Below are 12873 nucleotides of genomic sequence, written 5' to 3'. Positions count from 1 at the left end.
CTATTTTCCTTGATAGCTCTTGCAATCTTCGGCAAAAAAGTGAGCGGATAGTTTCGTGTGCGTGCATATATATATATATATATATATATATATATATATATATATATGCTGCTAGCACACAGTTTCCTGGGCAAACGCTACGAGATGCCGGATTTCGGAAGTTGTCGTCCAATGATTGGCTTCAGATACTGCACACAAAGACAATCGACAAACAAAGAGGGGGAGGGTCACTTATAGTAATATGGCGAGAGGTATGAACAGGGACAGAAAGAGCTGCCTAGCTGTGCAGTCCGCTACAAAGCTCTGCGCCAACATATGCGGGCTGATATGCAGGATAAAAAAGCGGATGAGGAGAAACAGGTGAATAGTAGCCCCAAAGAGCAGGCGAAGCAGATAAAATGAAGCACAGAGAAGAGCTACAAGAGACCCAAAACACTGCATTGCTAGTACTATAAGCGCGATGCAAAGACTTGCAACCGCTGCTCAGAGAAGCTGACTCCGCATTGAAAACAGCTTGTCGCTTTGGTCTGCGTAACTAAGACGTGAAGCGTATAAAGATTGTAGGCACCTCACCCTGGCACCTCAGGGTCTAGTGCCCACTCTTTCTGGGGAAGCCAAGAGCCTGCAGCCTGCCCTCGAATACGGTTCTGGACTCTTGGTGCGAGCAGATAGGCGTGGGCTGGCGCTGTGCCTAAAGAAGCACGCAGCCATAATCACAGGTGTACCACAGCTCACGACAGATCGTCTCGGCAATCCAACAAACGTGCGCATCCACCGCCTCTTTGCTTTCTTTCGGTGCGTTGTGGTGGTGCCGAGCGTGATCTCCCACCTATTGCGCTCTCTATGTAAGGTAGGTAAAGTGTGCTGGACTGCGCTGTCGCAGGTCCTTAGCCCGGTTCCCTGATACACCCCCGATGCATGTCTGCATTCTGCTGGCGATGCACTCTACCCATCCCCCAACAGGCCTGTACGGCAGGCAATCTCTTGGCGTTTCAGCAATCCCATGTAGTGAGAGAAAAGAAGCACGACCGCCGCCTCTCCCTGCTCATGCACGAGGATGCACGTAGAGGCACTAGGTCCTCCCCTGTTCTCCAGGACGAGGTTGGAGGAGTGACGGTGTGGCTTTGCTGAGATGACCCTCCTAGACGGATGCACCTCAGGCCAGAATACGTACCTACGACCGTCCTGGTAACACGGGAAGTTCTCAATCAGACGCCCAGCGAATGTTGCATCCGGTCCCCACGCTCCTAGAACGGCACCCGAATCGTACAGCCCAGTGTGGTAATAAAAAAAAAGAAGAACGACTAAACCAGACTTGAGCCACTCTGCTGGATGGACGCGATGGCGAATACTGGACCTGCACAAGCGATACGGACAACTCGACGCACCACAGCACAAGCAGATACCCGGGGGCGTTACGCTGGGGCTCCATGAGTTCATCTAGGACTGGGCCATTGCCAGCACGGTGCGAAGTGATCACGGCGCGGCCAAGCTCGCTGCCCGTTTCCGGGAGGGATATGGTCCGTTGCACGCGCGTGCCCGGAGGAGGATCGCTGCCCCTCCGCCTTCGCGGCGTGGACCTCCCACCCGTGCGCGACACTGGCTGACACGTTGCAGGGGCCATCAAAGTAGCCAGGGCTCGGCTTGCCAGGCGTAGGGCGGTGTGCTCGCGCGGGTGGGGCCCGTCAGGGGGTCTGCTCTGCCCTTTCTGCGTGGCGCTGCTCGCACCGCGCGGCGGGACGGTGCCAGCGCCAACGGCAGGAGGGCCGTTGAGACCACCTTCGCGCCCAGAGCGGCCGCGGTCACGGTGGGTAAGCGAATGGGGCGCGGGCGGTCGAGGCCGGCCTCTGCCTGGGCGCCCGCGGCTGTTTGTCTTGCCAGCCACCGTGGGGTTTTTGGGGCGGCCGCAGGCCGCCGGGGCGGTCCTGGCGGCCCCCGCTAGGACCGTAGGGCAGGCGCACGACGCCCCGCGGGGAAGACGGGGTGGGGGAAGGGCAAACGAAGAGGGGAAAAGCCAGAAGGCGAATCGCATGGCCCATCCGCGCCCGCCCACCCAACGCGGCCTAGCTGGCGGGTGTCCGGTTTAGCGCCGGGGAGTGTACTGATCTGGTGCCCCTCCACCCGCGCCCGCGGCGGCACGACTCGCGCGAGCAGGTGGACTCGAGTATCCCCGCCTTTTCGTTGCCGTCGCCCGAGGGGGATTCCCCTGTCGTCGCGGGCAATCATCAAGGCGGTGGATGAGTGGGGGTGGGGTGGGGGAAGGCAAAGGCCTACAATGACCCGTTTCGAGATCTGAAATGAAGAGGGGAACACAATGGTGCAAAGAAAAGATCAGTGCGTGGCGAAGCATGCCATTGACGTGGGAGAGAGCACGTTGACTCCCTCTGCGTCAGCATATCCTTTTTCGAGCACCCGTTCCCTCTTTCGCCCGTGTCGCAGGCTTTCAGCAACACGAAAAGCACGACAGACACCAGCACCACCACCACCGACGAGACTGCCAGCACGCAGGCGAGATGAACAATAAAGGTTCTTTCCAAGAATCGGGAGAAGGGCGGGTGGCGTTTGCTGGTTTCGATGGGGATGCAGCGTACCTGTGTGTTATGAAGCGATGGTGAGTCCGTCGCGCAGCGCACTAGTTTTTTCACCGCAAGCAGAGCTGACGAGAGAGGGAGAGGTCGCTGAGAAAAGCACGGCACGCGAAAGGTGCAGATCTGTGCAGTGAATGGCAAGGAAGCCTAAAGGGGAGGTGCACGCTGCAGTCCACGGTTTCGGGTGTAGTTCCTCATGGGCGCGCGCACGCGGCAGAAGAGAAGTATGGCAGGTGTGAAGTGCTGCATCCTTTCAGCTCACATAGTTTTTGAATGGAGCGGAACAAATGCAGCGATTAGAGCACAGACTCTGACGAAACGGATACTTCACCGCCGACCGGAATATCAGTGATGGCAGTGAGCACCCAGTAGACGTACGCATCGTTTTTAGCCAACAGCGCTTGCCGTGCACCGGTGATGTCGCTGTGCAGGTGAGTCTCTTTGAGAGCCTTGGCGGTGGTAGCTGTGAGTGCCGAATTCGTGGCATTGCGGCTTTGCGAAGCAACGTCGACTACGGGCGCAACGGCAAGCGCTGCCGGTAGCGGAGCCGACGCCGAGTCTGCCTCCGTTGCAGGTTTGCGAAAGCAGCTCTCCCAGACGTACTGCAAGGCGGCCATGAAGACCGGAGCAGGGGCGGTTACGTATTTCTGCGCAAACCGTTCCCAGATGCGTGAACTAGCCGTATCTTCCTGAGAAGCGGAGCCGCTGTCCTTGAAGCGATGAATCTGGCTGGAGAACCAGTCCTCCGTGTTTGTGAAGCACCGCAGCGATAGATAGTACGCTAGGTAAACGTGGTCGAGCTGCGCCGTATCGCGTTTTAACAGCTCTAGCATTTCCGCTGGTGGCGGCACGAGACCGTCCACATCTGCATCGAGAGCACCCTGGCACGTGAGCAGCGCAGCATCCGGCGCGAGGAGCAACGGTGTGCCAGCCGGTACGTTCTCCTTTACTAGCAGCGCTGTGATCGAGTTGCCGCTGCCGACAAGCGCGAGCCTCTTCGACACCCCGATCCCGAACGGTGACAGGAGCGAGCGAGCTGCAACAGCAGGCGGTAGAGGACAAGGCCCGCTTCGCATCGTTGGCGAAGAGCGACCCCTCTGCCGCTTGTGTTTATTTTGCTATGTTGGAGCGAGAGACGCATGCGTCGAGGTTGTCGGAGAGGAGGTAGGAAAAATGAGGATGGTGGAATAGAGGTGGTCGCATGGGCTTCAAGAGGCGGTGTGCCAACAAACCACGGACGGGGCGCCGCGTGATCAGCTGGGTGTGACCAACGTGGAGGAGAAAACGATGGAGGACGGACACGTTCTTTGCCACAGGTATCGATTGTCATCCTATTCTTCTCTCTTCAAGCGCATGCGGAGCAGCCGCAGCGCCGGCGACAACGAGGGAGGGGGTTGCCCCTCGACGCTCGGAACACCGTTATTGGAAAAGAGGGGGATGGGCTAGTTGGCAGCACTGTACTTGGAAGCAGTAAACATAGGCAGGCACCGGCACAGCGTCCACACGCTCATTGGCTCCAGTACTCAGCGTCCTGCGGAAAATGAAGAGGATCGTATACAAAACAACATGAAGAAAGACAGCTGTCCTGCGAAACGGATTGTTCTTGTTTAAAGTACCCATCTACCACCAAGTGTACGCCTATACGCATACAACCACAGTTCATCAACCGCTTTAGCGCTGCGGCTACATCCTGGTCGTCTAGGACGAACCCTCGTGCCGTGGAACTGCGCCATGCGCCTAACGGGTTCTCTCTCGTGCCCTCTTCGGATGCGTGCTGTGCTGTCGGCGCCAGGCGGAGGTGGGTGGACTGCCTGCCTTGATCCAACGCCGGCGGTGCCCAGGGTCGAGCCCGAGGGCGAACGGGGTGCTGTCCGTCGTGCGGGTAACAGGAGATGGTCCAGGTGCTTGCCGGATGAGGCCAAAGAGAAAGTTGTTCAGCCTCAGGTCAGGGCCCTCGCTGAGACCATCGGCACACCCTGCCTGCGTGCGATGCTCCACCCTCCGAGCAGCTTCAAACCGTGATATTCCACAAAGTGGTGTGGAGACGCTCCGCGTGGGAGCCCGAAGGGCTCGACGGTGCCATTCGGGATGCTCTCGTCACGCCTTCACCACCTGCGTTTCATTAGTCCACCCCGGCCGGATGCAGAAGATGCCGCGCATTTCATACCACATGCACTTTGGGGCTGATTCGCATGGATCTCGTTGCACCTTTCCCGCTAATCACTCTCGCTCTGCTGGCCTCTCTGGATGCTTTGCGTGGATGTGGCACACCGTGCCAGCTATGCTTGGCGGCGCCTGCGTACATGACTCACATTTTCTGTATTATGGGGCCTTCCTCAGGGCAGCGTTGGTGTCTGGGAGACCCGTTGTCTGCGTCTTCCGTTTCCGTCCATGCCGCGGGGTGCGTCGCATGTTTGAAATGCTTTGCCCGCACGCACCGCGACAGTTGGGACGCTGCCATAGGTCCTGCCACAGCAGGGGTATTCCGCCCTCTCCTGGACCCGCACGCCTTTCGAAGGCGCGCGGAGAGACGTGCCTGCGCACAAAGAGCTCCATAGCTTGTTGTCCTGCGGGGGAGCAGGGGGCAGTCGAAGACATGCGAAGAGGAAATCTCGTGCCGCACGCGTGCAGTGTGGGTAGTCAGGTCACTGTGTGCAGGACCATGGCGTGAAATGCGCTGTGCTGTGAGCCCCGAGCGGTCCGCGAATCTCGAGTAGCATACTGGACTCAACACCGGATCGGGCGTTCCCATCGCACAAACAGACCGTGGGGGGAGGGGGGGGGTTGGGGGCACCGCAACGCTAGCGGAGCAATAGGCAGTATGCAATGTGCACTCTATGCTGCCACTGCCAGGCACCCGCCCGCTTGCAGGAATCCACAGTACAGGTACTACGCAACGGGGGAGCGGTACAAAATGCCGATGATGGCTAGCACCACCGCAGCAAGCGCGAGCAGGAAGGCAAAGACATTCGTCTCCTGCCGTGGCGGCACGGTTAGGCACTCTGAAGTGGAAAAGTGGACGATGCGGAACGTGGATTTGCCCTTGGTGTCCGCCACGTTCAGCACCTCTTCACCATCAAACTGGCAGGAGTGGCAATCGGTTTCGATGCAGACAGTGATGCCCTGTGCGAGCTTCTTCCCATAGCACCAGCCGAGGCGCACAAGCGCCAGATGCCATATGCCATAGAAGCAGACAATCTCCACGCGGCCATCCCACACAGACGGCTTGGCGTAGTGGTCAACGGCGTCGCCGTTCCAGGCGACAGCACCGCCAGCGTACGTCAGCATGTTGCACACCGCGACAGATTTGGCACTCGCCGGCACCGGTATGCGGCGTCCGTCAACTTCAAGCAGAATGGAGGAGCCGATCTGCTTTTCGGTAAAGAGAGCCATGACGGCAAAGGCAGCGTACCACAGCTTGACCACTGGCCTAGTTGTGAAGAGATTGGGGTGGCGGCCGCGAAAGCGGTTGAGTCGGTTTGCCACCGCTGCATCAAAGCCGATGGAGAAGTAGTTGTTGAATACGTGGGTGTGTACCAAACCACTGGGGTGCCGTGCCGTCGTGGTGGTCACGTGAAGAGACCATCTATCAACATTGGTGACCGTGGCCGTCTCGTAGTCGCGCATCAGGCGCTGGAACCGTTTCTCGCCCAGCACGATCCAGCGTGCAAAACCACTGCCGAAGCCGAGCGTAAAGCTGAAATCGTTGCCGGTGCCGAGCGGGAAAGGCGCAATCACGCCACGGTTGGGTGCGAGCACGTTTTCATCGTGCAGCCGCTTGACTACATCCATCGCGAAGGAGATGGTACCGTCACCGCCAGCAACAATGACGTACTCGGGCGCTTGCTTGCGTAGGAAGAGCTCGAGCTGAGAGCGGTGATGCTCCGCAGTTCCGCCTTCGAAGAGGACCCACACCCGATCGGCGCCAAGTGTATCGCTGAGCTTATGGAGCACGTACTCCGAGGAGCGGCGTCCCCCGCTGCGCAGATTCACGAGCGCAAAAAACGTCCGCGCGCCGCCTCCAATGCGGGGGCTGTGCGACAAAGAGGTCATGACCTGCGAGATGGGTGCACTGGAGACAAGTAGTGGGTAGGCAGAGGAGGTGGCAAGTGGCACTTGTACGTGGTTGCCAAATACGGGAGCGGACGGCGCGCCGATGGCGCTCTTCGCTGTTCACTTCAGCAACAGCGAAGGCTTGGGGGATCGAAGGGGGAGTGCTTACCCGGTGCAGTCATTAAGGGCGGCAATGAACTTACCGCATTCGGACATTTCTGTGCCCTTGCGCTGTTTGCATTGGCCTCCAAAGCAGCCTGGGCGGAGAGGGCGATGAAAGAAGAGGAATCGAGGACATCGTCGTTCCTTCTCGGCGCATCGACAACGATGTGCGGCAAAACGGCGTCCGTGATGGACGGTGTTTAATTTTTTTTGTTCGTTAGACGTTAGTGAAGAATGAACACAGTGGTGGTATTACCGTGGAGTGATGAGGATATACAGAACGAGGGGAAGGACGTTGCGATGCACAAACGGGGGTAAGAAGCAACAGCAAAGAAAGGATAAGGGTGTCACAACAACCCACGAACACTCACATATGATGGCCAGTTAACTGAGGGAGCAACGCAAAAAAAACAATGTATATATATATATATATATATATATATATATATATACATGCCGCACACAGCCTGCGAGTCGCGTGGCGACAAAATAAACAAAAAGGGAGAACACGACACATGGACGCTTTGCGACTCATGAACAACCCGCCTCCCCCGACACACACACACACACACACACGGAAATAATAAACAAACAACAGCGGAGGAGAAGCTGCGACCCGTTACGTCCCAACAAGGGCGAAGAATCCCATAATGACACCGGCAAACCCAAAGAAGTACATGGCCCACACGGCGAGGCGCTCGTACCCGGTGTACGGTGCCAGCCCGAGAACGTGAAGGCGCTGCCGGAAGAGGGCCGGGTAGGTGAAGCACAGCGTGCTGCTACAGAAAGCGCCCATGAGCGCCACAATATACAGAAATCCCGGCGCCAGCAGTGCGAGACACAGACAAAAAAACGATAGTAAAACGCTCACAAGGAGGTTGCTGTGATGGGGGATCTCTAGAGAGTCGTGGGTGTGGCTGAAGCCGTACCACATTTGGAAGATGGCATCGCGGCACGGAATGAGAATCAAGACGTAGGCGACGTTGACGGTGATGGAGTAGACGGTTTCGCCGATGGCAAAGAGGCGATCACGCATCGGGTTGTAGTTGGTTAAGATGTTGCCGTGCACGTGCGGGGTGTTGGCCACGTATCCGAAGAATCCGACCACGCCGTAGACAAGACTTGTGACAAGCACGCTAACAGTAGCCACTTTTGCCATGCTGCCCCGCGAAGGGTAGGCTAGCTCCGTCCATACTTGGAATACGAGAGATTGACAGTCGAAGGCGAACATCACTACGGGAAGCGCCAGGAGTGACCGGCGAGAGAAGCGGAAATACTTGATGTCCTCCTCGAAATTCCTCGCAGCCGGGGCCGAGCCCAGCGGTACAAAGTAGCGGTAGACGATGATGCCGGAGATGAAGAAAGTCGCGGCGATGGCTAGGAATGAGGTCACGTGCAGGTGCGACACTTTCGGCAAGCACGATAAAGGCAGCATCACCAATGACCATGATGCAATCATGATGTGCGACGACGACGAGAGCCACGGCACGTACAAGCGGATCACCGGTAGCATCGGAGTGAAGATCTCGCCAATGACGACAATGTACCCGACAGCGGTGCCGATGTTGTACACAATCAGCATCCAGCGAATGATTTCTTTGAAGGCTCGCCCCAGCAGCTCGTCAGAGATCTCCTCGTAGCTATTCGCGCCCAGTTTGTTAATGCACAGGATTAGAAAGTCGATGGAGACGACGGTGAAGACGCCGACGACGAGCAGGGCGAGTGCTACCAGCGCGACTCCATCCGACTCGAATGTGGCTGGTATTGCCAGCACACCGGCACCAATGGTGGTGACCGATATGCTGAGCGCCGCTGCTAGAAGTGAAGCGTGAGACATGGCGCGTGTATGTTTCGTTTCGAAGACTATATCAGCGCGTGTTGACACGCTGGCACGAGCGGCGTCCTTGCGCGAGATATCGAAGCACAGTCTACTTTTCGCCTTGCCTTCAACAGCACCAGCAAGCTTCTTTGGTGTTGTGTGAGGTGGAGATGGAGGGTGGCAGTTGAAAAGCCGGAACGTCAGCGGTCATGGCCAGTGGAGATGAGAACGCGTTGCACCAAATGTGCTCGTGATAGAAAAATAATGAGGAGATGGTGAGGCACAGCACCGAAAACAAGCTAGTGGAGTGAGAGCTCGGTCAGCACACGGGCAACGCAGCCACAGCACGGACTCAGCGAGCATACCCTCGCGTGCGGAATTGTCGTCTTTCTATATTATGAGTACCCATAGCCAGTTCAAGCAGCAAAGGCACACTCAACACCAACAAGAAACGCAACGATTTGCTTCGTTTATAGATGACACACGAATATTAGCTGCCGGGGCCCTCTCGTCTCAACGGGACTTTTATCGCACTACATTCCCGTCAAGTGAGAGATCACGACTACGATAACGGAGGAGCAAATAACAAAACGAAGAGAAAACGTCGCTGAGTGAGGAGTTATGTTTTCCCTTCTTGTTTCCACCGACACCAAACACACACGCCCCAGCCACCATCCACCGACCCCTGCGGCACCACGGCCGAACCCTGGCCGCCTAGAGCGCGCCGCTCCCGCCGCCGAGCCGGGGCCGGGCGGAGACGGGTGTCGGCCGCCTGCGCCCCATTCGCTTACCCACCGTGACCGCGGCCGCTCTGGGCGCGAAGGTGGTCTCAACGGCCCTCCTGCCGTTGGCGCTGGCACCGTCCCGCCGCGCGGTGCGAGCAGCGCCACGCAGAAAGGGCAGAGCAGACCCCCTGACGGGCCCCACCCGCGCGAGCACACCGCCCTACGCCTGGCAAGCCGAGCCCTGGCTACTTTGATGGCCCCTGCAACGTGTCAGCCAGTGTCGCGCACGGGTGGGAGGTCCACGCCGCGAAGGCGGAGGGGCAGCGATCCTCCTCCGGGCACGCGCGTGCAACGGACCATATCCCTCCCGGAAACGGGCAGCGAGCTTGGCCGCGCAGCGAGGGGTGTGTATTCTGCTTTGGAGGGGTGAGTGGGCACTGAGCACCATGAAGCGCTTCAGCGTTCTGCGCCCCGCCCTCCAGAGGGCGAATCGCAGCGTGACATGCATGGCATTCTCGCCGGAGGAGGGCGTGAGGAGTGCGACCTCATCAGCACAGAAGGCGTAGTGCAGTTCGCGGGTCTTGCCGAGCCCCACATCCAGCGAGTTCACTAGAGGTGGAAAGAAGAGGGCCTCGGACACACTCCTGTGAGACTCCGCGTGTAAAGCGGCCCATCTCTGGCCTCTTCTCGCGGAGGCGAACGCAGGCAGGACAACCGTCTCAGAAATCCATGATGCAGCGAGTAAGTTACGGCGCTACGCTGCGCTTCTTCACTGCCGTGAGGTGCCGAGTCGAACGCACGAGAGCAGAGCCCACAAGCGCTGCGCCGATCTCGGTACCTGACTGGTGCCGGATTACTTCGCGCGGGAGCAAGCCCAGGGAGGTTTCTAGTGGAGCAGTGGGGATGGAAGCCGGACTGCCGTGGCTGGAGCCTACCTTCCCCATGATCCCGCACACGTCGCGAGATAGTCGTTCGGGTAGCTTGCACAAATTGCTTGTCAGCGTCACAGGGCGGTAGGGCGCGGTATCATCGTTGGTTATGTGCTGCTCTTGGAGGGTCAGGATGAGACCCTCTTTGCAGATAGCAGGAACGCGGCTGGGAGCGACGCTCTGATTGCGGATGCTTAGCAGTGCTCTTCTGCCGTGCATCGAATGGGGGGGGGGCTTTGACACCCTTCACAGTGAATGTCGGTGAGTCCCGGGGAGGAGCCGCCGGGGAACCTCACATAACGAGTAGAACAATTAAAAAAAAAAACTCTGAAGGATGGTGAAAGGCGCGGGGCCAATGAACACTGACACGACACATACACTCACCGACAGCGTTTCTCACCCCCCCCCTCTTTCCTCGAGGCACTATACTCAAGGTCCACGTTCGTTTTCATTGTCTTCCGATAAAACGACGCACACAGTGCACACACCACCGCCTTCAACACACGCCCCAGAGCATCTTTCCATTTCCTACGCCACGTGAGAAGCGTTAAGTTTATCAAAGAAGATTGTTCCATTGAAAGCAGACCCCAGCAGCACGAAGACAACGACAAGCAACAAGATACAGTGTGGAGAGGGCCGCGAAGCTCGCGCGCTGTTCCGCATACAACCACGTGCACATGCGTACACCCAGGAGGACGATTATCAATTCCGTTGCGACGTTATTCATGTCATTTAGTGAAACAGCAAAGAGAAAAGCATCATTACAAGATGCACATGCGGCTATCCTATGTCGCGCACCTGCGCAACAGTCGAGACGGGGCTTTGGCAGGCTGCGGACAGAGGTGGAGATGAGACGTGATACAATGAGAGGAGGAGCCACCGACAGAAAAAAGAAGAAACACCATCTTCCTTGTCCCCCCTCCCATCTGCTCACCCATGCCTGTTGCTGCCACACTACATGTACGAGTCCTCGCAAACTCTTCGTGAGACCCCCCCCCGCTTCCCTTTGAACAGGAAGAGCGACGCCAAACAGAGAGAGGCGGCATCCACTCGCTAAAGCCCTCTCCCTCCTCCGCCATCACATCCGAATGGCGATGAAAGTGCCGAGACTACCGCCCAACACACCAAAGGCGAGCATGCTGATGGCGGTAACGAGCTCCATCGGTTTGCAGCGGTCCAGGCCCCTGATGTGGAGCATGATGCGAAACGCCGCTGGGTAGGAGAAGCAGATCGTGCTGCTGCAGAGACCTCCTAGAAGCGCGATGACGACGACGATACCTGTGAATTGCATGGCCAGAACGACGCTCAAGGTGGATAGAAGGACGCTAGCAACTAAATTCTGACGCGTGGTGATGGCCGCATCTGCCAGCTCGTGCGTCGCTGTGTTGTGGCCATACAGCAAAATGAACACGGCATCACGGCAGGGGAACAAAACGAGTACATAGGCGGCCATCACTGTAAAGGAATACACCGCCTCGCCGAATGCGAAGAGGTGATCCTTGAAGGGATCGTAGTTTGCGAGGATGTTGCCGGTGATGTTGGGGGTGTGGGTGAGGTAGCCAAACAGCCCAACGACCAGATACACCAAGCCGGTGATGCTGACGCTCAGCGACGCCACTTTCATCATATTTGCGCGCGTGGCCGTTTTCAGATTGTTGTAGATTTGGAACACGAGGGACTGACAGTCGAACGAGTACATCATCACCGGCATAGCCAAGAGCGCGCGCTCATTCAATGACAGATACGTAACCTTGGCATGGTTGTGCTCCCCGTTGTACGGGACAAGGTAGCGGTACACGATGATTGCCGATATGAGAAAAGTGGCCGTGATGGCGACGAAGCAGATGTAGTTCATCTTTGTGATTTTCGGGATGCAGGACAGCGGCAGCATCACGAAAGCCCACGCCATGATCATCAAGTGCAAGCTGTCTGCCAGGAAGGGCAGATAGGGTTGAATGAGCGGCAGTATTGGGGTGAAGATATCACGAATGACGACGATGTAGCCAGCCGCCATGCCGATGTTGTAGAATATGAGAATCCATCGCACCGTCTCTTCGAACCACCGGCCCAGCAGCTCGCGTGAGATGTCCTCGTACGACTTGAGGTGAAGACAATGAATGCACCGGATCAAGTAGTCAATGGAGAGCACCGTCATAAACCCTACGAGGACGAGCATGCCCACCACAAAGCAAATGCCTCCGTCCTGGAAAGTCGATGGAATGACGAGCACGCCGGCGCCGATAGTGGTAACCGACAAGTTAAGCGCTGCCCCCACCACACCACGGCCAGAAACGTGATCCCAAAATTTCATGTCTCTCTGCTTGGGTGAGCGAGTGCGTGTGTGCGCCAGCCAAGAGGGAAGGGTTGGGAGAGAGGAGGGGGTGGACGGGTGATGATAGGTAGAGTAAAAGGAGAGGCAGATAATCGGTAAGCTATGTGTTCGTCGTACGGCGTGCGCCGTGCAACCTCCGCTTATTGCACCTAGCGCGACAACACAAACAAAACGAAGACACGAACCACCAATAAGACGCAGCTCAGTCAGCGACGGGAGGGGGAGGGGAGCAGTGTGGTGGGGCGACGCTCACAAACGCTGACAT

General features: G+C 57.5%; 4 protein-coding genes across 4 annotated transcripts; all 4 read right to left on the bottom strand.

The window, feature by feature from the left end:
* Window positions 1-2884: 2884 nt before the first annotated feature.
* LMJF_35_5380 (conserved hypothetical protein) lies at window positions 2885-3664 on the bottom strand (the record flags this gene model as incomplete). Its single annotated transcript, XM_003722883.1, has 1 exon — window positions 2885-3664. One exon carries the CDS (start codon window positions 3662-3664, stop codon window positions 2885-2887), a length of 780 nt encoding a protein of 259 aa, XP_003722931.1.
* Window positions 3665-5477: 1813 nt separating this feature from the next.
* Window positions 5478-6641, bottom strand: LMJF_35_5370 (diacylglycerol kinase-like protein; the record flags this gene model as incomplete). The annotated part of the gene is made up of 1 exon (XM_003722882.1): window positions 5478-6641. The coding sequence occupies one exon, from the start codon at window positions 6639-6641 to the stop codon at window positions 5478-5480; it is 1164 nt and encodes a 387-aa protein (XP_003722930.1).
* Window positions 6642-7422: 781 nt separating this feature from the next.
* Window positions 7423-8640, bottom strand: AAT27.2 (putative amino acid permease; the record flags this gene model as incomplete). Its single annotated transcript, XM_003722881.1, has 1 exon — window positions 7423-8640. One exon carries the CDS (start codon window positions 8638-8640, stop codon window positions 7423-7425), a length of 1218 nt encoding a protein of 405 aa, XP_003722929.1.
* Window positions 8641-11354: 2714 nt separating this feature from the next.
* AAT27.1 (putative amino acid permease) lies at window positions 11355-12587 on the bottom strand (the record flags this gene model as incomplete). The annotated part of the gene is made up of 1 exon (XM_003722880.1): window positions 11355-12587. One exon carries the CDS (start codon window positions 12585-12587, stop codon window positions 11355-11357), a length of 1233 nt encoding a protein of 410 aa, XP_003722928.1.
* Between the last annotated feature and the right edge of the window lie 286 nt (window positions 12588-12873).

Source organism: Leishmania major, chromosome 35, assembly GCF_000002725.2.
Source record: "Leishmania major strain Friedlin complete genome, chromosome 35".
Lineage (NCBI taxonomy): Eukaryota > Euglenozoa > Kinetoplastea > Trypanosomatida > Trypanosomatidae > Leishmania > Leishmania major.
Note: the sequence above shows the minus strand (reverse complement) of the source record. Positions and strands in the feature narration are given on the sequence as shown.